Source organism: Neodiprion lecontei, chromosome 7 (assembly GCF_021901455.1).
Source record: "Neodiprion lecontei isolate iyNeoLeco1 chromosome 7, iyNeoLeco1.1, whole genome shotgun sequence".
Taxonomy (NCBI): domain Eukaryota; kingdom Metazoa; phylum Arthropoda; class Insecta; order Hymenoptera; family Diprionidae; genus Neodiprion; species Neodiprion lecontei.
Genome location: NC_060266.1, coordinates 2910483 through 2935767, shown reverse-complemented (window position 1 = coordinate 2935767; position 25285 = coordinate 2910483). Strand labels below are relative to the sequence as shown.

Below are 25285 nucleotides of genomic sequence, written 5' to 3'. Positions count from 1 at the left end.
TTTCGATTTCAAAACGAATCTCACTTGTGCAACTTAAAAAGCCTGAATTTTCTTACCCGTGGGATTTTCGGGATCACCGATCACGAATCTATAGTCAGAATTTGATAACATCTAAAATCCAAGATTCCGTATCCAATATGGCTCCGTACGTGAAACGGGTAAAACCATAAAAATTCGATGATTCCGACCGAAACTTGTTGCTCGTGAAATCTTTGGGATCGCTGATCAAGTGTATGAAGTCGGAATTTCATGATCTCAAAATCCAAGATTTAAATAAACTGTGATAATGCTGGGACGTGGAAATTTTTGAGATGGGACGCTGAGCATTCCGCTGCGACTGAAGGACTTGAAAAAAGAAAGTAAACTTTAATGTCACTTCGGGCACAATGAAAGGTGAGAGGAGGGGGAGGGGGAGGGATATTCGAAAACCAAAAACCAAAAACGAAAAAAAAAAAAATAAAAAATAAATAAAAAAAAAAAAACACCCTAGAACTACTCAGCCGCGCGTAATGAGCGTATGAAATAGCTATACGGGACAGGTGAAAGGGGTTGGCATAAGAGGAAACGATCGTCGAGGAGAGGGAAAGTGAGCGTTAACCAGCCGGAGGGTGACGGAAAAGCTCGAAATGCCCCGAGGAAAACCGAAACGGGAACAAACCCCCTCAGTTTGCCTGCCGCTACGCAGCAGCAGCAGCCGCAGCAGCAGTAGCAGCAGCAGTGGTAGCAGCAGCTCGGGATTTCGGTGCCGGATATATCGGCGTTGCGAATTTTTAACACGCGAGTGTGCCAAGGAAAAGAAGAAAATAAATAAATAAATAAATTGGAAGAAATAGAAATTCACCACTCTTTACGCGGAAGATAAAATTTTTTTTTTTTTTTTTTTCTACCTCTTCCGCCGTTCTTCTACCCTTCAAAAAAATTAAAGGAACGCGAGGGATAAGGGATGAATAAATTTAAACGAATGGTAGAATATTTGTGTGAATATACACAATATATACGTATGTATATGTATGTATAAATACACGTAATTGTATGAGAACGTATTTAATGAATTCAATACACGAGGTACTTGTTAATCGGTGCGCGTTGTGAGATATATAACTTGGTGTTAAAGCAGCTTGGGTTAAAAAAAAGAAACAAATAAAGAGAAGAAATTGAAAAAAAATGTTAAATCGGTGATAAATCAAATATCGTCGACGTGTGAAAATTTGGTGTTATTTGTTTCGTTTTATTGTTTCTTTTTCTTCTTCGAGGAATTTGATACGTTCTTTTTTACGTATACGGAATGAAGCCTGAATTTATTTATACCCCATGAAAACTGAGCTTAAGTGTTATTTTTCACAGATCTAAGATCACGGCGACATATAAACGGCTTAAACCGCGGTGACAAGTCGGGCCCTGGCCGTCAGCCAGTCAAGTTTGCTTAATTGATGGTTGATTAGATTGCCCGAATAATCATAGCAACAACAGCAATGATAATAATAGTAATAACAACAGCGACGGAAATAGCGATGCTGTGATAAAACGCCGAGTCCAATTAATCATTTCTCCATGGTAAATTAGTTATTTTTTTATTATTTTACGTGCAAAGAGGAGAGAATCGACAAAAACGAGGAAAAAAAAAAAAAATCAAACCGTCAATTTCTCAAAATGCAGTGGCAAAAAATTTAACACCAATTACATCAAAATAAATATGATAGTTCAATTGATAATTCGCAATTAGCGATGTGAATATAGTGAAATATACGTATGTGAGAATTAAGCGAGTGTGAAGAGTGAATGAACGTGATAAATTCATCCTCTTCATTATTATCGTCGTCGTCGTTGTTCTTAATTGTGAAATTGATATGAAGAAGCTTTTATTAGTGAGCGTATTTTTTTTTGCAAATGCCGAAGTTCTCATAACCGACGTCGACCAACCGAGTAAGTATTAAATATTCATTTCATCCATCGGAATAGACCGTTTTGTTGTGAATTTAAAAATAAAAAAAGTAAATTTTCAGCGCGAAAGTAAATAAATCATATGACTGAAAAAAAAAAGAAAAAATTAAAGAAGACTTATGTTTAAGTAGTAAATATACCGCGAATTATTGCCCGGTTTTTAGCGAATATGATCTATCAAGTTTCACCAGCGCTTTATCGTTTTTCTAACTTTCGCATTTTTTTTTTTTTTTTTATTACGCTTTGCTCGGATTTATTCGATCAAATTTGTGCCGACTGGTAATTATTTATCTTGTTCGTGTATCGCTTGTTTTATTTGTCCGTAAAATTGCGTCACATTTTCGAACAAATATGAGGAGAATAAAATTATATATTTGGCAAGCACTATTTTCGCGAATTTTGACTCGTGAAATTCTGTGCGATTCTTCGTAGGAATGTCAGACCCGACGGTTTTCCCTCTTCTCAGAAGAATCTTGGAATTTCTTCAGGACGTTAAGGGATAGTTAAAATACTTACGGTCAGGAATTCGCGAACACAGAAACGGCAGGGAATAAAAAATAAACAATTTCGAAAACCGCAAGAAAAATTTGAAATAATAACAAAAAAAAAAACTCGAGTCTAATTTTTCAATGCAATAGTTTGGAAGCACGAGTTTATTTGTAAAATATTTTCTCCCTTATAAGGTTGAGACTAATTTGTCTATATTTTAAACAGACTATTCGATTAAAAATAATTTCACAGATTTTTGTATTTGTGCATAGGGTTAAAAAAAAAAACGGCAATCGAAAGACGATGTTTGATGTGAAAAAAAAAAGAAACGAACTGAAAATTGTACAATAATTTTCATCTCTATACGCAACAAATTACGCATTATAATCAAGTTGTGATTTTTTTTTTTTTTTTTTTTTACAGTGAATATACGAGACTTGGATAACAGACTTGATTTTTTTTTATTCTTTATAAATTCAATCCGACAGCCCGGCGTAGTGAATATTTTACCTCACGATTTCCGTCAGCTGAGCCGGAATGCAAACTCGAGAATTTCGACGTACTTGTAGAATCGCAAAGAATTTGAATTCGGGAAATTAATTTTATCCTCCGATAATTCCTACGTTATATACCGTAAAATAGTTGTACGTAGGTGAACACACGCACGCTTGTGCAACGTAAAGCTAAGGTAGAAAGGGATGAAGCTGAAAAAGAAAGCAGGGTTTGAAAAAGTTTCGACGAAAAAAAATACGGATTTTCCATAATAGATGACAGCGATTGTTCAAATAACAATCTGCCGGCTTGACGTGTATACGTAGTTATGCACATGCCTATCTGTGTATGTATGCCCACCTTACGTACAACGTATAGCGAGCATACATGGGGGTAAAGTTCCTGCAGGGGATCCGAGTGGCAACCGCGTTGCAGAAGGTGTTCGAAAACTTGGCGGTTTGGTAAAAGTTGTTGTGTAGCCGCAACATGAACACTTGAAACTTTGGGAAACCCTCCTCCCACCCCCTCTGCATACATATCTCTCCCACCCTCTCTCTCTCTCTCTCTCACTTTATTTTTCACCATTGTGTTGATTTTACTTGTACTTTTATACCAATTGCTCTATCTTTTGATATATATGTTTTTATTCATCTATTTATTTTTCTTCTTCTATTTTGTTATTTGATTTTATCTTAACTCTATGCCTCCATTCCTGCTTATTTGTATTTTTATTTCCTTCTACATTTTATATATATTTATATATTTTTTTTACATCCTTGTAGTCATTTGTTGATTTTCTCTTCCCTCCTGTTATCTTAATTTAGTGCCAACTTTGATTTTGTTGCTTTTTTACTGTTTAGCTTATAAGTTATTCATTCATTTTCTGATCTGTCTCTCTCTTATCATACATGTACGTATACGTCAGGTATGCACATGCACGTATATCACACGTATTAACGAAAAAAAAAACTGCGCTAAGTTACTATAATTTTGAGTTGAATTTTACTATTTTTTTTCACCTCTTTCAATTACCATTTCAATCCAGTTATTTTAATACTTTTTCTCTTCTTCACATTGGCGAGTGAATTTTTCTCGAGATTTTGTCAAAACCATGTACAAATTTTACAACAGTTGCAAATTTGTTGCGAAGGTTACGGTGATCGTCATTTCTTTCTTCATCCCCTCAATCTGTTTTTCCTCGTCAGAAAAATTGACGATTCTTATCGATTTTCGCTCAAGATTCGATATTGATATTTAAGACTATGCATTTTTTTTTTGTTTGTGTTCGCTATACGCGAACGAATATTGTCGTTTTTTTAAACCTGAAAATAATTCCCAACGATTTTCCGTTACAGACGTGGCAACGTTTTTTTTTTTTTTTTTTTTTTTTTTTTTTTACAAAATGTTAAAAAATTCTTCCTTCTTGATTTTCACCAGCGATAGAACGAGAAGAAAAAAAACGAAAAAAAGAACTCACACTTTTGTTCCCTTCCGAGTGAAAATGAAGCGCTCTTGACACTGAGTCTGTGCATATGTTTAATGTACTTGGGACCGAATGGGGATATAATAAAAAAAAAAAAAAACAAATGAAACACAAAGGATGAAAAAAAAAAGAGAAAAAAAAAGAAAAAATCAACCGCCTTATGATACAGCAGCAGCCAGCAGTAACCCCCCTCTGCAGTGGCCAGAGAATGTCTGCGCTGCCCACGAAACCGGAACTACACTGTATATATTCGTAACCCCTTTCCCGGCACGTATACTTCTTCTACCCCGATCAATATATTACCCTATACATATTTATATACATGTATATATATATATATTCTTTTTTTTCACACATATATTTATATGCAACACCAGAGCGACGAGAATTTTTCAAATTCCGTTAGTCGGTTTGACATGATAATTAGAGAACGTAATGTATTATACACGCGTATGAATTAAGTAGTTGCGATTTTATAAATACGTAATCAAGTCGTGATGGAATTTAGGACGAAACGAAAGATCGGATCGGAAAAAATCCTGGAAATTTCGAAAAACTGAAAAACGAAACGTAAACGTTAAACGCGTCGTTAAAGAAGAAGAAAAAAAAAAAAAGAATCAGAAATATTTAGACGATAACAATGAATCTGATAATTCGACACGAAATAAGCATAGCAATGTGCAAAATGAAGAAAAAAAAATCCTTCTACGTAATTAATGAAATTATTCAAAGAACGCGACGAGAGGGAAAAAGAAAAATCAAGAGAAATATCTTGCGTTTGATTTGTGGGTAAGATTAGTGTAGTAATTTAATGTTAATTTCTTTTCTCTTCTGCTTTTCGCTTTTTAAAATATGCTCAAATATATCGAAAACTGAGCATTAAATTAAAAAGTCTTTTGGACGCATTGCCATTCATTTCATGGAAAAAAAATTCGAATAACTTTTCGGGCTTGTTCGAAGATGAAAACCAATAAATGACTAGAAGTAAAACTTACTCGCTTTTCAACGAGAAATAAGAAACCGTTATAAAAAAAATAGAAGGTTCCATTTGAAAAACAAAAAAACAAAAGCTGGGCCTTAATGGGCCATTTTTTACAAACAACAATTTTTGTTACGATACTTTTTCTTAATTCAATGCTCTGTTTTCGATATACTTGAGCATAGTTTTTGAAACGTGATATCCTGTATAGGAAAGTTATACACACACACACACACACACACACACATATATATATATATATATATATATAAATTGTAGTACGTATATCTGTGCGGAATACTTGAGAGCTGAGGGGGTTTAATTAGGTCGAGTAGTGTGGAAGTTCCGGGTCTAAAACAGAAAGTTCCGAACCGTCTCCTCGCTGAGGGATGATGTGGTCTAGGGCCGCATGTCCTATCAAATATCAAATTTCACCCTCGCTCTGCAAAGAGAGCCAAGTGTCAGAGTTGCGAGGCGCACATCTCGAGATACGAGGAAAGAAGAAAAAAAAAAAAGAAGAAAAAGAAAGAAAGAAGAGGAAAAGAGAGAAGCAAGATGAAGAGATAGAGAATAAGAAAGAGCGAGTGTATTACGTAGTTACTTTTTACAAGTATGTAAAATTCGATTCCGCAATTTCAAATGATCAACGATTTTCGATCACTTTGAAGGGTGTAATTTTACCTAAAAAGCATCCTACTTTATTATACTTCTCAAAGTCGAGATAATTTATCTGAATTTTATTTTATTTATATCGTTAAATTTCATCTGTTTTTCTTATTTTTCGCTGTTAACTGTGCGTCAAATTTTTTTCAACCTCCAACATAAGTAACGTGTAATTTAAAGTTTAATATACAACGGGACTTGATGTGGAAAAAATGTGTCGTTTTTTATTTCATCACTGGTTTCCTCGCATTTCAAGAAATCAAAAGTGGAAAACGGCAATTTTCAAAATAGTGAGTTACCGTTTGTTTCAATCGTTGCAGTATTTAATCAGGTGAAAAAAAAAAAAAAAATGCTGAAATTCCAGACAGCGAAAAAATATTCAAAACAATCAAATCCTCAAAACGAAAATGTTTCTTTAATTTCAGTGAATTATTCACAAGGTTCTTTGTATCCGAATAAATCTTTTTCTCGTTACATCACGCAGCATCTCGTGAGAAAAAAGAAACAAAAAATCAAAAACGTACATAACAAAATACATTATACATTACGTTACGTAATATGTGTAAAAATTAATCTCGAGAATTAGATGCGGGCACAAATTCTAAAAAACAAAAAAAAAAAAAAGGAAATCAAAAACCGATTAGCAAGTATAAAAATTGCGATGTAAAATCACATGTTTCGAAAATTTCTTCCGAGCATCGATCTAGAATTGTCAGATTGTTGTACGTACAGCATCGTATACATATAGTCGACAACCTGCTTCTCGTAGAATGTAGATATAACGATCATTTATTCACCCACATAAAACGTTACATACATTACAAGCGTAACTGTATTTACGTGCATATCGCGTGATGCGAACCTTGTTACGTGCTTTTATTACCCAATTTGGTACGAATTGAGGTAAACATTGCGATGAAAATCGTTGTTCCATTCCAAACCCGACGTGTGTTCATTTATTATGATTGTGACTATTATCACTGAGTCCGTTATCACTATTATTGACATTGTTGTTATTATTATTATTATCATTATTACTATCGCTATCACTATTGTTATTATCATTGCCATTGTGAGCAGTATTACATAAATTCGTCAACTGTATTTAAACTACCTGCACAAGATGTGTGGTACAAAATTTATGAGATCTGCGGGAATGGATTTAAAATTTGTGCTTTGCTTGTATTAATTTATATCCGTCGTAACGTTTTGAATTTTTAATTTTCTCGTTCAATAATCGCTACACAATTTTCTTTTTTCGGATCCTCATTATCAGAGACTTTGCAAAAATTGACAGAGACGTTTTGTATTCGAATAAAAATTGCGATTCTTGAGTTTTCTTTTTTTTTTCTTTCTTTTCTTTCCAATTCTATTTCAAACTGCAATGAAACAAAAAATCAACAGGACGAAACACACGAAAGATCGTCAACTCTTGCAAAGTTGAGAAACGATCGGGAATGAAAGGGCAGGAGAGAGAAAAAAAAAAATAATAATAATAATAAAACCCAAGTGATAAATAAAAAATGATCACGGGAGCGTTGGGTAAAATTGAGCCTCGATTTTCCAACGAGTTCGAGGAAATCGGTGGAGGAGTACATTGTAATCGCGGCAGAGTGGATACGGCAATATAGCAATAATGATGTTGGTTGAAAAGAAAAATAAACAAAGAATGAAGGAAAAACCCCAGAGAGAAGAGGGAAAAAAATTGGAGTGCAGGGACTCGCGTGACCGCGACTTCGTTCGTTATATACATACACACACCTAAACACAGATATACGCGTAGTGTGGGTACGTATACTGCAGAGAATGTTACACGGAAAACCGCGATCCTTGATATCAAAGTAGTTCCTCATATAATTTTTAAAACTCCCCCGTTGCTGGCTGCACATTAAAAATTAGTTCGCACCATCCGCTTGCGTATTATGTACATATTCGTATATTACATGTATACGTATCGATGTACATAAGTAAGAAATCGGACGAATAATAATAATAATAATAATTCATTCATTCATCGCAATTACATTTGCAAATATGCCGGAGAAAGTACGGAGTGTAACGAATGAAGGGAAAATTTGTTTCTGTTTTTTTTTTTTGTTTTGTTGTCTTTGATTTTTGGATTTTATAGCGTTACGACAGACGTACGAAAGATAAAGCTTGAAACTTGTAATGAATTTTGTGAAATTTACACCGACGATAACGGAAATATTTAGAATTGATTTATAGAAATGTGATACAGGTAACCGTAAGTTAAATTTGTACAAAAATTTCCTCCATTTGTTCTCACATTTTTCGTCGCACGTATTGTGTACGGATAAATTTGTCAGATTCAACGCAAGAAGAAATTAAAGGGAAAAAAAAAGAACCCGTTTTGTTTGCGGTAAAATTTGAAAGTTTGCAAAATGTTTTTTTTTTTTTTTGTTTTCGTCATTAAATTTTACGTACATTTCTCGTATCGTATAGCTAAATTATTAAAAACAGAGAGAAAGAGAGAGAGAGAGAGAGAGAGAGAGAGAAAGAGAGGCAAAGATTAAGCACGAGAAGAAGAAGATAAATATAATCGCGTCTGATCAAAGAAAAGCGGAGGTTGTGTAAAATGAGATAAAGAAACGCGAGAGTTGCCGAGATGTTTAATTAATGCCGATTGCAAGACGATGTTGGGAGATCAAGAATCTTACGCGGGGCAAGGCATTTCGCTCCGCGGGCGTCTTCGGCGTAAGATAATTTACTACCTCCGTCTTCTCTGCAGGCGTAAGGAAAATGTGATATAAAGTGGATCGTTCTTTCTCTCCCTTAAACTCGTCCTGATTATTCCCAGCGAGGAGTTTGTTACATTCGCGTCCGGCTCTTCGCCCTCTGCCCTTCCCCCCTCCCTCCATCCCCAGCCCATCTTCGCGGACTAATCGCAACGACGATGGTAATTATTGTTACTGTTGTTTTCCGTTAATTATTATTCATCCCCTCCGCTTTAAATATTTCTCTTTAACTCAATTCTCTCTCTCTCTCTCTCTCTCTCTCTCTTTCTCTCCGCTTCTCTCGCGTGTATAAATTTTAACCTACAGTGAAATTACTCCTTCTTGACGCTGTGTACGTTCTTGCATTAATTGCGATTTTGTGTGTGTGTGTGTGTGTGTGTGTATGTGGGGGGTGTGGGGGTGGGGGTGGGGGTTGGTATAATAGTGGCGTCGGAACGAGGCTTAAAGTTCCTTGAGTATATAAGGTACAAGACACCGCCGTTAGCAATTAAGACGCTGCTTCCCGAGGCGGTTGGTTCCTCCTCTTTCGAAATGAACCTCGACGCTCTGCGACGGCCGACATCGTCTCACATCCCCCCCCCCCCTCCCCGTCGCCGCCCCTCCTCCACATCACCATCCCTCCCTTTTCAAAGTTACGAACAAGTTTAATTTATTTGCCCGCCTCATAAATTTGCAACTTGACCCTTAATATCTCCTCCTCTTCCTCCTCCTCCTTTAGCACCTTAACAAAGTCTTAAACCGTTGCATCGCACCTCCGCCTCTCATTCTCTCGTTTATTACATTTTTATTCAATAACACCGGTCAACAGGAATTTTCAGTCTTCGTTTTAGATGTGAAATTTTGATTTATTCCGCGTAACTGAGAGGGGAAAAAAAAAAAATAAAACTAGCTTTATTAGATAAAGTTTACTTTTGTAGAAACGGTAACGATATTTTACATTTTGAGAAAAATTACAAGGATGTAAACAAAAAAATGTCCCAGCAAGTTGAAACTAAAATTTTTGGGTCGCTTTAACCATTTTTTGAAGTATTATTAAATAGAAAAAGAAAAGGTCGAAATTACAAATTGTATGTTGAAATGATCACTTAAATGTTAAAATTGAAAAAAAAATTGTGTTATATTCAATATAACAGAAATGTATCAAATAACATAAATATAAAGTGGATCTGCTGGGACATTGCGTTTAGTTAAATTCTTCTAACGCTTTATCCATTTTCTCAAACATTTATTTTTAATAACAATTAAACAAACTTCATTTTCGCATTTATTTTTATTTAAATAAAAGCGATTTAAAAAAATTCACGTTGACCGGTGATTATTTATCAACGTAAAAGAGACGAAAGCAAACTGTATAAGAAATAAATACAGATTTTGGTTATTATTCGATGTACCTATAGAATCGAAATTTATTCATTTAAATACAAACTCGAAAGAAAAAATACACATGTTTTGATAACCTGTGTAATAGTATCAAGTTTCTTGGTTAAATTTTGAAACTCCAAATCTTTTTTTATGCATTAGCTTTTGCCAAAATCTAGTTTGAAACCGCGATGAAATAAATTTCCGAACTTTACAATTGACTGTAATTCTGGAACGAAAGATCCTTATACGTTCTAACAATATTTAAATCGCAGCTCAAAGCTCAAGCTGTACTTTCACCGCTTCAACGTGAGATAGGAAGAAAAAAAGAAAAATGTTTCTATTCATTTTACCGACACTACGTTACTTGGGAGTGAAATATGCTACGGAGCATTTTGAACAAAGGTCGATATAAAGCTTGGAAGTTTAGTCTACAACTTTAGTTTTTGTCTCAGATATTCAGCATATTCTGGTTGGGAGTTTATTCACAGGAAACTGGAATACGTGAAAGATTTTTGACAGGAATAAAAATATGGTTAAAGATTGAAGCTTCATTTTTAGCTTTGTTTCCAAATTTTAAGCAGTTTGGATTTTCGAATAAGTCAGTTCTGATTAAAATTCGCATTAAACAACACAGATTTTATATTACGTTCAATAAGCAATACCAAGTCAGTGTTTACAAAAGAACCAGACTGTCTGCGAAATTTTTAGCACATCGTTTTTTATACTGGCTTGAGAGAAATTTGTAAGAAAATCACTCGTTGTTGAATTTTCGACAATTATTCATTGGTGATACGTGCTTTACTATCATTTTTCCAAAAAATTCCCCATTTCGTAGCTTTTTCTCACTATTTTCGTACAATTTTTTCGCAACCAACTGTCAACATTTTCAACCACGTATAACAAAAATAAAAATGTTGATATTGTTCCACGCTATATTCTCTCTGTCTGTAAGAAATTTTTGACCAATGTTTTGTTACGTTTCATACTTCCTTTGTCCTCTTCTCGCAAACGATTCTCCAATATATTTGATAAAATCGGCTTTGGTATCGAACGATATCCGTAGACAATCCGAGAACCGTCCACCAATCACTCGAGCATTGTACGGTCACCTTAACGTGCCGGTAGGCAAGAGAAAAAATACAAAAAAAAATAAAAAAAAAAACGTAGGAGGTGATATAAAGGGAGGAGAGAGAGAGAGAGGAAAAATAGGAATGAAGAGAGATAAGAGAGAAAGAAATAAAGGAGGATCAGGATCTTCTTTTCGAAATAAAGAATCTCCTCCCTTCCTCCTTTTCTCCAGTTTCTCGCACCTTTTCGCAACGCCGAGAAGAAAGTCATCGCAGCATCCTCGTGCGATCAACGTCTTTTAATCTGAAACGCGTAGCGCAGACAGACACGAAGAAATCCCGACCCGTAAAAGGGATCTGAAAATTGTGTGGGAGGAGAATTGAAGAATAGCTGCGGGATATTGTAGATTAAATTGCAAATATTCGCGCTTTCTTGGGACGCGGCGTTTTCATCCGATTAATTTTCTTGTGATATTTGACAGGATTGTATTACTTCGTGTTGCTTTTTCAATAACGTAGCTTAATACATACTTCGATTTTGTAGAACGCTACTGAGGTGAGAAAGGGAGAATTTAAAAAGGAACGAAAATTTCTTTTATCCACCGAAATTGATCGAATCTGCTTCTCGACGCTCTGTTTCTTGTTTTTTTTTTTTTTTTTTCTCTTTCTTTCTTTTGTCTTTATCTTCTGAAACGAAAAGTGAAACGTACAATTTTCGATGATCTGCGGTATGGAAAATAAAAAGATACTCAAACAGAAGTACAAAAACGATTTGTTGATTAGAAAGAAATAAAAATAAATAATAATTTCGGTGTTCGAGTTGACACAATATCGTTTCGAAAGTACCAAAAAGTAATTTCAAAATATTATCGAAGACATTGAATCCGATACGTTCTTGGGAATATAATTTTTTGTTTCTCTCAGGATACAGATGAAAATTGGGCTGTAAAAGCCGAGAATTTTGACTTTCGAAACCAAATGACCAGACCAAAAGAAAAAAGAAGACACAAGCCGTAAAAACAATTTTAACGCTACAGTTTTTACCGTCATAAAACTCTGTCCGATAAACTTTCGCGATGATATCGAAATCGGACGAATGAAAAAAATTTTTAAAGAAAAATTGGAAAATTTCTCACGGGTATCAGTTTTTAATCCAATCGTTTCCACGGTCGTTTTTCTAAAAAAAAAAAAACACTTCTTTTTCGGATTCTAGATGTTCGAAAACGTAAAGATTCGTTGAAATTAGAAAAAGTGATTTTCGCCCGAAACCAATACTTTTCCAACAAAACACCGAAGGTGATGAAAAGTGGGAAGTAAGAACGATACAAAAACAGAGACCAAAGAAAAAAAAAAAAAAATAAAAAAATAAAATAAAATAAAAAGAAAAAATGAAACCATTCATCGTAATATCACAATCGCCAAAAAGTCTATTGATAAAAAAGAATCCCGTTATTGGATCGTTTTTTGCAAGCATCGGGAGAAAGATTCTCATTTTCGCGCGTGTTTCTTCGTCTGTTTGCCGACTTGTTTGCACGAGGTAGATTTCGCCGGTTTTATCACCTCGGTCCTCGACCCCCTTTCCTTTCCATCCCTCCGTCCCTCGACTCACATGCTTGATCGTTATATTACGGTGCTTTTTGTCCGGTGACCAAGCACTCGAGAAAACCGCCCCTCATCTCTGAGTTGCAAAACCGCGGGTCGCTTCATGGGGATGAAGGAACAGTCGAGGCCTGTGTCCCTTATTTCTTCTCACGAAATAGCTGATACCGCGTTTCGACATCGACCCCCCCTATCCCCCCCCCCCCCCCCCCCCCCCCCCCCTTGGGTAGATTATTCTTTGCTCTTCCGTTATTCAGGCTCACGGATTTTTTTCGTTTCTCGATTCGTTTGATAATTTTTTTCTTTTTTTTTCTTGATTCCCTCTTATATTATTTTGGATCAGCGTCGAAAATCATTCGTTTACCGATTTAACCACGTATAACGTGTATGCGTAAGTAATATTTATTGATACGCTTGTATAAATATTTTACATTTCTTTATATCGACGGAATTTCGTTCTATGATTCAACGGAATAATCGTCGCGAGTTGGTGATAAATTTTTTCCCTACCCATCATCCTCGATTTTTTCATTTATATTGTTGATCTTACGCCGAAACTTCAATAAGTCAAAAATCGTTGGTATAGAGGAAAACGACAGCCTGAAGTATCGTAATTAATCGGTCCATATCGTACGTTTGTATATTTACACACTGATACAACCTTGTTGCGTGGAAGAAAAACGAAGGTGATTTCGAAATAACGTGAAATCACGCGATCGTTGATACGTAACCGTTTATAATACGATTGCAGCAATCGGTGTCTCTCTGTCATTTCTCTCCTTCTTCACCGTCTTCTCGTTATTATTATCATTATCACTATCAACAACCTTATACGATCAATATATTCCGAATAACGAATGGAGCAAGCATAGAAGAAAAATGAGGATTAAAAAAATTAACTAATGAATAAAAAATGAGTCGGCGTCTCGTATTTTTACAGATTTATTTTACGATCTATGCACTCCGTATATCCGGTCATTTGTAATGATGTTAAACAGTTTTTTGTACCGTTTGAATATACACACACACACATACACACATGTACGCATAATCCAGCCATACAAGTTAAAAATCATTCGAAAAATCCATCGGGTTCTTTTTTCCGGTTTGATCGATTTCTTATAATGGATAATTAATCACCGATATTAATTACCGACCCGATTGCTGCGCAATGAATTTTTTCCACGCCTTCAAAAATTACCCAATTTTCCTTGTACGGTATTCACAGTAATTTCTTATATCTACTTGAAAATTATACACGCAGCTAATTAGCTGATTACGAGTATAATCGATAGAGGCATCTGTTTCTTTCTCTATTTATAACCAAGAACGGTGTAAAATTTTTTGTTTTATATTTTTGTGCCTTTATATACGTGAACACTTTTTTTTTTTTTTTTATTTCATTACGGTTTTACTGAATATTGATTTTATTGCCGATGAGCATCGTTTTTTTTTTTTTTTTTTCGTTCAACAGTAATAATTCTTCTCCCCAACCGTCGAGTTCGTAAAAATTGGCAAAAACTGGTGTTGAACATAAAAATCGATTATCACACCTGGTAAACAGTGTATTAACACAATTTCACATACTTCGTGAGGCGGAAATATTTCGCGGTTGTAAGGTTGGGACGATGAACAGGTGCGATAAAAAACGGGCCTCGGGAATCTCGCGCGAATTTATTCAACCGTTTATTTCTTACGTGAATATTCATAATTTCCTTCAACTTTTCGATACTTCCCCACCTTTTCGTCCCGATCGTTAAATCGATCGTATTACAAAAAACGTGTGTTAAATTATGCAAGAAAAAAAAAATCAACGTAGTTCGGAGCATTTTATATATACAAGAGTTAACGTGAATCCCTAGCGAGGATTTTACCATCGTTTAGTTTATCCTGCAGCTCTCAGACTTATCCTTCCATCCTTGCCACGTATTAATTTGATAATACATGATGTTTGCCACGCGACTACTCGACGTGCAGAATTTACTGCGGAGAGGATTGCTGCAAACTACGACAACGTATCGCCTCGGTGTATGTGCAATACGGCACGTTTACTACGCGGCGAATAGCTTGGTGCTGGCTTTGCCTATTCGCTATAATTATTCAATCCTGTTTAAACACTACGACAAATATAGACTATACGGAATAATATACACGAGCCGAAGAGGATAGCCGCAGTCTTGAAAATAGGGTAGTTCATACTCGCACACATGTGTGTATGTACGTATATATACATATGTACAAACTATTCGCAAAGGTACGTGTACATAGACTGCAAATTCTGTGCTTGTTTGCAATCGGTAAACAGATTTTGCAGGTACACCGGTATATAATATACATACATATATATATATATATATTATACACATTTGGGAAGCCTTGTACGTTTCAAATACGATTTAATATTTCGGTGAAAGGTTATTTTTTCGAAAAACTAAAAGTAAGTTTCCACATTTTTCAAATACGTAATTTAATCCCAATCTTTTATAGACTTCTTTTCCAAGTCGGTACCTGCGAATATTGTTGAAAGAATGGAGTAAAAAAGTGCACACAACGTCAAATTTCGCAATTAACGCTTAAGACGTGTATATATATATACAAGCACTCGTCAAATAGTTGAATTACGTATAGTTGAAAAAATAAACTGTCCCACAACGAACTCGACCACACGAATCATATTTGGTTTTTATTTATCCTGTATAAATTTTATGCGGAATTAGAAGATAATTTTGAATCTCATTATTATTTAAACAATCTGATTGTACAGAAAATGACAGCGTGTCGAATGTTACCAGTGAATTAATAATTCAAACGGTTAGTCTGCAGTGTACGCAGGTGTATATACATACAGTATATAATATTATACATATACATATACACACATATATATCGTTCTATATTATAGATATATGTATTGTACATATAGGTAAAAGCGAATCGGCAAGCGCATGAATTGCGAGCAAGCGAGTGACTGAGCGATCATTATCTCTCTTCGCAAATTCAACCCCGTTCCGAATTACGGTTCCGGGTGGTCCGGAAATCCGTAGGCGAAATAAGCAGCGCGTTATCGTGCATCGGAGCTGATTTTACTGAATAACAATAATTAGTCACCGGAGGAACAGAATCGTACCGGCACTTGTATCTTAAAACGATGTTGTCGAACGTGAAAAATAACCCGTTCAAATGACAAAATGAGAAATTGACAAAATGATGGGTAAGCGGAAGTAACGAAATGGCAAGAAAAAAAAAAAAAAAATAACGAATAGCTAACAGAGTACAGATGTATGAATGAACTGTTTTCAAAAAATCTTCTTTAATTGTGAGATTTTTGTAACGAAACGTAAAGAATATAACCCCCAGCAATTCAACCCTGATCATCAATTCATATATATTTTCCCTTCTACCTTCTCTTTCCCTCTCCCACTTTTCCTTTTTTTTCTCTCTCTCTCTCTTCTTACTCCAATGGAGGAAATTCCAGCAGGGGCAGGCGTGCGTTGGTGGAATTGGACTCTTTCTTCTAGCAATTCAATTAAATGGAATCACCGTCGGGTAATTAGTCTCTGTCGAGGTTAGCGCGAGAAGAAGAGAGCGAAAAGAGAGATAGAGAGAGAGAGAGAGAGAAAGAGTGAGAGAGAGAGAGAGAGAGAGAGTGAAGCGGAACTCCTGAACAGCGGTAAAACGGTGTCGGGACCAAAGGCGGCGATCAGAGGTAGCAGAATAGCCCGAGTATAATCACTCGCGAAGGATTTACCTAAGATTGATTCACGTAGGTGGAGCGATTTGGACCAATAAAATTCTGCATCGATGCTTCAGTCGGCAGGCATAAATCGACCGGCAGAACAAATTAATCGAGCCTTCTCACTCCCCTTCGATTCCAGATCAATCCCGGGGATTTTTCTCTTTTTCAGCTTTCTTTTTTACACACCGGAAATTTGCAGTTACTGCCCAACTCTTACCCGAGTTCGTTGTTTACGTCTATCTGTCTGTCCACGTATCTATCTATCTATCTATCTGTCTGGTTATCCCTCTAACTAACTATGCTATCTATATATCTATCCAACTATCTACCTACTACCTATCTACCAATCCAACTCAAATGCATTATACACATGCATGTACCGAGTTTTTTAAACAGTCCGTTGGGACGAGCGTTCGAAGCCTGATTTCAAACCGCTGGAATACCGCCGGAGTTCAGGTCAGACCCCCTGGGACTTCCTGCGGCAGGACGGTTTCCCGCTATTGAAATTTGCAGGAATATAACCAACTCGGCTCCATGCGTTTTCAGATCGGTTCAATAAATTCTTGACCAACTATTGGTAATTGATCAAGTCTTTTCAAACATCCCGTTCATCGGATATCGCAGGAATTCCACTTGGACCAGACGAATAATGCTCCAGAGAGACTTGAAAATTTTTTCGGGATCGCGTTGTTCGTTCTTTGCAATTGTTAGAGATTTTTTTATTTGCTATGATCAATCGTTCGAGAATCGTTGAAAACTAATCTTGGCCGTTAATGTATCTTGTTGTTAGTAAATTATACGATATCATATATCTACTCACTTATCAAATATGCGAAATCTGTTGAAATTCTTTTACGTGACTAAGAAATTTGTGTTTTCGTGTCAGTTGGTGGAACTTTATCAAATCACTACAAAGTTTTTCAATCGGTGTTCGAAATTGATGAGTTAATCAATGCAAAGCAGTTATTATTGGATTAAAAAGAGTCAAGAATGGAATTAAAGTAGCTTAACGTCGTGCGGTATTGTTTAAAATGCTAGAAAAAGAAATAATGGTAAATTTTATAAGCTGTGATTGAAATTATTCAAACCTTGGTAAAGCAATGACGTGATCTTGGGCTCTGCAAAAATCTTCGTACCGTGTTAAGAGTTTTCTTGAATTTTTTAAAATGTCTCAGGTTTCGTAAATTCTTTTCGAAATCCTCGACATGCTGCAAAGTAATTAGAAAACACGCTTTCTTTCGCCCGCATATCTTACAAATCATCGTTCAGTTTTAAAAACAAGAAACCCTGAAATAAAAAAATCATCAAGTATCGCTACCTTTTGGATTTGACGAGCGTTGCTTCTCTTGCGTTTTTCAGTACCCATCACCGAGGTTTCAGCGGTCGCGGGTTTCAAGGCCCGGCTACCTTGCGAGGTGGCCCCCTCTTCACGAGGCGACGTTCTCTTCATGGTTCTCTGGTACAATGAGAAAATTGACGGCGAGCCGGTTTACAGCCTCGATGTACGGGGGCGAGGCTTCGATCAGGCCAAGTTATGGTCGGACCCAAACGGCTTCGGCAGCCGCGCCCTGATGAATGTTAACGCCAGTCCGGCCGAGCTGGTCATCGACGATCTGCTCGCCTCTGACGCAGGCGTTTACAGATGCAGGGTAGACTTCAAGAACAGTCCGACTAGAAATGTCAAGATCAAATTGACCGTAATCGGTAAGCTGGTTTTAATAAAATGCGGTTAGGAGCGAGTGTCGATTTCGCGAATTTTTCTTTCAACGCGAGAATTGAAATCTACATTTAGAGAGTTTCAAAGCTGTCTATGATATTTTAAATCAAGTTTGCAGTGATAAAACTGACTCTGGATATTTTACAACTGGATGTATTTCGAAAACGTAATTTTTTAGGGACTCAAAACACGACTCGAACCGTAGCTAGAGCTTTAAGCTATATTTTGAACTTTGTTCAAGTACTCCAGATCATTTTATTTCCCATTTATGGTATCTCTGACAGAGAAACCAAAAATAAAAAAATTAAAAAGATAATCTCACCTTTCAGATTCTGCTTCACAATTAATGAGTCAAGAACGAAATGTGACAGAAATCTCAAACAAGGCATACAGTTTAAATTTAAAGCTATATCTCAAACTTTGTTGCAGATTCTTAGCACACTTCGTTCTCGAGTTATATATCCTGTTTAAAAGAAAAAAAGAAGAAACAATTTTTCGGTCCTTTGCAAATTTCTTTGACAATTAATAACCCGGGATCAAAGTGTACCAAAAATATCAAATAAAGCGCAAATTTTGGTCTAATCCTTGGGTGAGATTTTATTTTTGGGACTATCATGGAAAAGCTCAAATAACTTCAAATTCAGATTCTGTGCCTACAACGATCTGTGAAAAAATTAGCCGACTTCATTTCCGATAAAAGTGATCGTTACTTTTTCCTCTCTTAGTCCAGCCAGATCGGCCAGTGGTGCTGGACGCGAATCGGCGAACGATTGAAAAGGTATCACCGATATACAACGAGGGTTCAAATTTGACCCTGTTCTGCGAGACCTGGGGTGGAAGTCCATCTCCGAGGCTGACATGGTACCTTGGCAACGAAGTGATGGACGACACCTATTACAGGGAGAAAGACGAGGTCACTGTAAACCGCCTGGACATACCCAGGATAACAAGAAAGTTTTTTGGAGCTCGTTTGGTGTGCCTGGCCAACAACAACAGGCTGGTGCCACCGCTGATGACGGAAATAGTGATGAACGTGAACCGTAAGTCGATGGCGAAATGTCTGGTCCATGGTTCGAGGAATGATTCGTTCTGGTTTTTGCATTCCAGTGAAGCCGTTCGCCGTCAACATAACCAGCAAGGAGCCGAACCTCTCGGCGTTCAGAACCTACGAGATAAACTGTACCAGCTTCGGGTCGAGACCGAAGGCTGTGATAACGTGGTGGAAGGGAGATCACCAGGTGAAGCACATGGCAAGAAACGTGAGTAGACGAGTCTAGGGAGACAAAGTTCCTCAAGTGAAAATAGAATAGTAGTCAAGTTTTGGGGGGGTGGTGGGATGTTAAAGTTTGCAGAGTTTCCAAACGTGACGAAAAGCATCCTGAGCTACGTGCCGACAATCGAGGACGACGGGAAGTATCTGACATGTCGAGCTGAGAACCCGGAAGTGCCTAACAGCGCTCTAGAGGACAGATGGCATTTGGTTATCCATTGTGAGTTTAATTCCCGACAATTGAACCCACCCGGCCCAGCTCTGCAAACTTGATCCGTTGTTCGATCCGAGAGCTCATTCACTCCTCGAACCATTAACCCTCAACTTGATGGGAGATATTCGGGACTCCTAATTCAGCCGCTCCCGTTTCCAGCCGCTCGGAATGCAGACCTCGATTTTCATTCCTCTTTTTCACTACGCCTGATTGCAGACCTGCCGATCGTGACGATAAGGATAGGCTCGAGCATCAACGCTCGGGACATAAAGGAGGGCGACGACGTTTACTTCGAATGCAACATTAAGGCCAATCCGAAGGCCTACAAGCTCTCTTGGTTCAAGAACGGCAAAGAACTGCATCAGAACGTCTCGATCGGCATTATATTTAGCGATCGTTCTCTAGTTCTCCAAAGCCTGACTCGCCACTCGACCGGCGACTACACTTGCCTGGCCGCAAACACCGAGGGCAAGTCTTCCAGTGAGCCGGTCACCCTTGAGGTCATGTGTAAGTTCATAAACCCCTGTAAAATCTTACCGGGCCACTTCGGGAAATCTATCGGTGCTCTCCACGGCGATTTTCTCGCCTTTGAACGATTTGAATCCCGTTTCTTCCAGACGCGCCGATCTGCAAGGAGGGATCGGTGATGCAGGTCGTCGGTGCGTTGAAGCATGAGACGATATCCCTGTTCTGTGGCATCCAGTCACGACCACCGCCGACCAATTTTCATTGGACATTCAACAATTCCGGTGAACTTGTCGACGTACCGTCGACTCGTTATTCGCAGGTAGAGACTGTCAGACTGTTGACCAGCCAGTGGCACGGCTCTCGTCTCAACTACACACCGTCTTCCGAAATGGACTATGGGACCATCGCCTGCTGGGCCAGGAACCAAGTTGGCAGACAAAAGAACCCTTGCCTCTTCCAGATCATCGTTGCCGGTCGACCCTATCCGCTTCACAATTGCACTGCCGTTCAGTCCACCGGGCCCTACGCCTACAGAATGGGTGAGGGACATTTTAAAAAATATGTTGAAGAGCTCCTTTTCTCGCAGTCGTTATTCCATGAACAAGGTTTACAGTTTTCAGCTATTCAGTGGAGTCCATTAAATCATTCGAATTGATCTAATGAAACAGATCAGCTGTGGCCATCATCGTACCTTGTCATAATTTTTAGTCTCTTGACAGATTACTGAATTACTCCCTGTATGAAATGTTTTCACAAGGAATTCCGAACCCTCGAAGCAATAAGTAAAAGTAAACGAAACGGTGTATGCGAAGAGGTAATTGAAAGGACCCGAAATCTTTTGAAATCAGTGCGAGCCTCCAAAGCTGGTCGATGTCCGTTGAAACCGGTTGAAACGTATGAAAATCTTCCTGAACTATTCAGAAAGCTTCAGACCCTTTCCCGCTCTTCGACACCCGAGGATCCCTCGCGGCCTAAACTAACCACTGTTTTCCCTTGCCACGTCGCTTGACCATATCAGGACTGGACGAGGGTAGAGGTACGGATTCGCGTGAGGCTGATTGGCTGATAGTGAGATGCACCGAGGGTTTCGACGGTGGTTTACCAGTGACGAGTTTCGAGCTGGAGGTTTACAGCGAGGAGACAGTTTCCCGGGCGAACACGATATTCTCCTCGAACCAGACGGACCGACTAGGGTCCCAAGGTCCGATATTCGAGGTGCCGGGCCTGGAACCAGGCCGAAACTACAGACTGTTGCTCTACGCGGTGAACGCCAAGGGGAAGAGCGACCCGGTTGTCCTGGAGCCGATAACGTTGAAAGGGGTGGCGATGTACACGACGGGTGAGTCTGTGTCTCTCAATTTCGCGTTACCATTAGTCCTCAAAGGGCCCGCGGAGTGAAGGTCCGAGGAAGCGAGGTGGCGATGTGACGACGTCTGTGTTTTGCTTTTATTTTCCGACAACGTTCCTCGTCCTCCTCTCCACCTTCGGGGTACATTTATCCTCTTTAATTTCCATCCTCATGAGTTATTCATGCTCGGCATGCTCACCGAGTAGCTCGAGTGGGTCGTCCAACGTCCGCCAGATACACTGCGGGGTCTGGCAAAAAGCCCCGTAGGCCACCAGCTGCTCGCCTCTCCTCGTCCGGATCCTCGGCCTTCTTCCTGCTCCTGAATCGTGTGCACAGTATCCTCTTCTCTTCCTCCTCGTTCCCCTTCCTTTAAGCCTGCTAACGAACCTGGACGCGCCTCCTGAATCTCAAGGGCCTCGTCCTCCTCTTCACCCATTTTGCCAACCTCGTCTGCTCCTCGATACTCTCTGCATCCTGCAGGACCAGCCTCTGTTGCAGGCTCGTTAGCTATTATCCGATGAATCTGTAACGAACGAAGTGCACAAGGATTAGCCAAACTAGCTACATTGAATTTTCGTTCTACCGCAGCACAGCGGAGGCTGCCAGTGCTTTTGTCTTCCAAAGCCATTCGTCGCATTTCAGAACGAAACAACGTAACTTTTTTGGTTGTTAGTATTTTCCAATTAAATTTTTACTCTACGTAGTTCGCAGTGGTTGTAAACTATCAGCGGGAAAAACAGGACTCGGTCAAGAAAAATGCGCCAGTTAACGAACTCCTAATATCAATGAATTAACGTGTCCGCCACACATTTTTTGAAGTATCGAGAAACACTTCAAGTTGAATTTTCAGTTACATTAAGCCTTCAGACAAAGCATAAAAGAATTTAATTTACTTCAAATATTTACGTTCTATTTTGCGATAATAAGTCAAACAACTGTGGTTTAAACTTTAGACTGTTCTGAAGTATTGTGCTATCAAATACGATAGCATTAATACTAAAACAATCAGTACTCTAAATAACAGTAAACAAATGTTTTCAAATAGATTTACAATCCGTCTAACTTTTGGTGTTTCATAAAAGTCTGTTTAACTCATTTGTTCGTTGATTCGTTGGTAAACGTTCGATAGTTAGCAAAACTGCTGACAATTTTGATGTTTCTAAAGCCGTTTATTAGCCACACGGTAGAATCGGGTCGTAATATCAAATATTTAACCATAAAAAACGTGGCTCATAGAATTTAAAAATGTGTAAGCCCCAATTACAGAAACGTTTCAAACAAGAAACGAATGAGGTCAAATATAGAATGCCAAAATCAATAAATTCGTTATAAAATTTCAGAGATTTCATAAATTGGTACTACTTGCTTTGATATTACTAGTTTTTGAGTTTCTACATTGTGAAATCCTGTACTAAATAAAATTTCTTTTCTTCGAAATCTTCGAAAATTCGAGATCTTGACCTTTTTATCACCTGGGATATTCCGATATTTCAACTTTTCCAAACTTCGACATTCTTCCCACTTGAGTTTTTAAAAATCTGTCACTGTCACCCATCGCCTTTCTAACTTTGTAAAAGCATCGAATGGGAGTCTCGTTTTTCGAGTTTGAGGTTTAAAAATGTAGAACCATGAAAAGGTACCAAAGGTCCCATACATTGCGACGTTCCGACATTCCGACTATTCCACATTCTCGAAAATCGCGTCTTTGAAACCCCGTCACTTTGATCCCTCGATTTAAAAAATCTCCACCCCCTTCGCCGTTCTCTCGATCCGACGCGTTTTCTGTTTCCCCAACGGCAGGTCGAGATTCCTCGGAAAACAAGAAGGACTACAGCCTGCTGGTGGCGTGTTTCGCCGGTGGTGTAACGGCGGCGTGCATCCTGGTCGTCGGTGTGACGTTGACGCTGTATCGTCGCAGCCACCCGTCGCGCCTGGCGAAGGTCCCGCAGGATGCGGATAGGGAGGTACGGGAATACAGCGAGTTGCGTAAGGACGAGAAGCGGCCGCCGCGGGATCCGAGGCCGCAGGACCTCCAGGACCCCTCGCAGGACGAGGAGCCCGACGTTATCCCGATAAAGGTCGACCGTCGGCCGGACATCTTCGAGCCGACGTACGCGGCGAAACCGGAACGGATAAAAAACTTCCCCTCGAACATCGAGCGTTTCGGTTATCCCTCATCGCCGTCCTCCGTCCTCCACGGCAAGGACTCGTGGATATACTCCGAGGGTTTCACGGAGCGCCCTTCGCCCCCAGGAAACCCCCTAATTAGCCCCCTTCGTCCCAACACCCTTCCCGTCGTCCGTAATCACGATAATATCTGCACGCGGAGTTCCCGCGTTCAGGAAAGTTCTATATAATACCATCGTCATCGTAGTTATATTACCAAATTTCTATACCCTTCATTATTTGTATATTATTTTCTTAACAACGATAATTACAGGGGATTTTAAAAGCAGACGAAAACTGTATACGTGTGTTATAATTGTATATTGTTTGGTAATGTTTCTCGTCGATATCGTTGACACATATCGTGTGTATATATTATGTTTATTTGACTGTGTAATAAAAAAAAAAAAGAAACTAACAAAAAAAAAAAAAAAAAAATGAGACAAATCTGTTGTTGAATCAAAAATGAAAAATACGAAAAATGTATATCAATGTTTGTACATAGACAATAATGATAATAATAATAATAATAATAACAACAACAACAACAACAAAATTAAAGTAATTAATAAATCGCATCGTGTTGAGATAACTAAAACAATCTTCAAATACATTATAACAGTTAATTTTTTAAATTCCTTTTCAACCACTTACGGAATGATCCTTCAATTGTATTTATTCGCGAAATGATAACAGCAGAGAGGCTGAAACGCCGTTGGAGTTACAGGAATTCAGAGACGGCTCGGCGGTAAACTTTACATCTAGGTACTTGGATGAAAATTCACCAAGGTAAGTGAAGAGAAGTATTATAAACGACGTTTCGCTGAACGGTTTAAATTACCGTATACGTATATAAGGCATTTTATTGCGGGATCTCGGCTTCATAAGTATCAAATTCGAAATACGAATTCCTGATAACACAAAGTGAAAAAAATGTTGCGTTTAAATTTTGTGAAAATTTTCTTTTTGCCTTGATAAAAATTGCAAATACATCTCATAAGAATTCTGAACAGATATTGGCGTTTCACGTAAAGATGATTGGAAATAGGTGGAAACAAGTGGGCTTGGGCTGACCATTAGCTAACCTTTGAACTCTCCGTTTAAAAAAATCGTTTCGAACTGTGATAATAGTAATATTAATAATAACAAGCGGCTTGAAGCTGACGGTGAGCCAGCCTTCGAACTTTCTGTTTTCAAACTGCAGGTTCCAAGTTCAAAGGAAAAATAAAATATCAATATCCAATTCGAATTTCCAACTAGAAATTAAGATTCGTAATCAACGATTTAAAAGCCATCAGGTATCATAATACATGAAAATGTGAATACGTTTTTTTTTTTTTTTTTTATTTCGAACGACAATAATGGATCCATTATTAGAAATTTTGTAATTCTGACGTTGGATTCGTTATCGGTAAGCCTGAAAACCTCCGCCTAATAATTTCTACCAAAATCCAAATCTTTTTAGATTTTATTGGATTCCCCATTTTGGATTTCGTTGATCTGACCTCAGTTTCGTGATCCGCGGCACAAAAGTG

General features: G+C 38.1%; 3 protein-coding genes across 3 annotated transcripts in view; 1 reads left to right on the top strand and 2 right to left on the bottom strand.

The window, feature by feature from the left end:
* Window positions 1-18025, bottom strand: part of LOC107226720 (golgin subfamily A member 4-like) — a 43551-nt gene extending 25526 nt beyond the window's left edge. The window contains exons 1-2 of the mRNA XM_046745934.1: window positions 17886-18025; window positions 17656-17775 (exon numbers count right to left, since the gene is read on the bottom strand). The gene's annotated coding sequence lies outside the window, so the exon portion shown is untranslated. The remainder of the gene's footprint in view (window positions 1-17655; window positions 17776-17885) is intronic.
* LOC107222353 (titin) lies at window positions 499-24164 on the top strand. The gene is made up of 9 exons (XM_046745935.1): window positions 499-1923; window positions 17927-18271; window positions 19010-19324; window positions 19392-19543; window positions 19630-19774; window positions 19985-20275; window positions 20386-20775; window positions 21255-21575; window positions 23385-24164. Exons 1-9 carry the CDS (start codon window positions 1848-1850, stop codon window positions 23939-23941), a joined length of 2592 nt encoding a protein of 863 aa, XP_046601891.1. The 5' UTR covers window positions 499-1847; the 3' UTR covers window positions 23942-24164.
* The window catches only part of LOC124295532, a 65505-nt gene continuing 61790 nt past the window's right edge, over window positions 21571-25285 (bottom strand). Inside the window, exons 3-4 of the mRNA XM_046745939.1 lie at window positions 21784-22107; window positions 21571-21718 (exon numbers count right to left, since the gene is read on the bottom strand). Of these exons, the coding sequence (XP_046601895.1) occupies window positions 21683-21718; window positions 21784-22107 (360 nt within the window). The 3' untranslated portion in view covers window positions 21571-21682. The remainder of the gene's footprint in view (window positions 21719-21783; window positions 22108-25285) is intronic.

Coding starts and splice junctions, on each gene's coding strand:
- LOC107222353 (XM_046745935.1), top strand. CDS start 1,848: ATGAAGAAGCTTTTATTAGTGAGCGTATTTTTTTTTGCAAATGCCGAA. Junction 19,544..19,629: donor TGAAGCACATGGCAAGAAAC/GTGAGTAGACGA, acceptor GGGATGTTAAAG/TTTGCAGAGTTTCCAAACGT. Junction 20,276..20,385: donor GGTCACCCTTGAGGTCATGT/GTAAGTTCATAA, acceptor CGTTTCTTCCAG/ACGCGCCGATCTGCAAGGAG.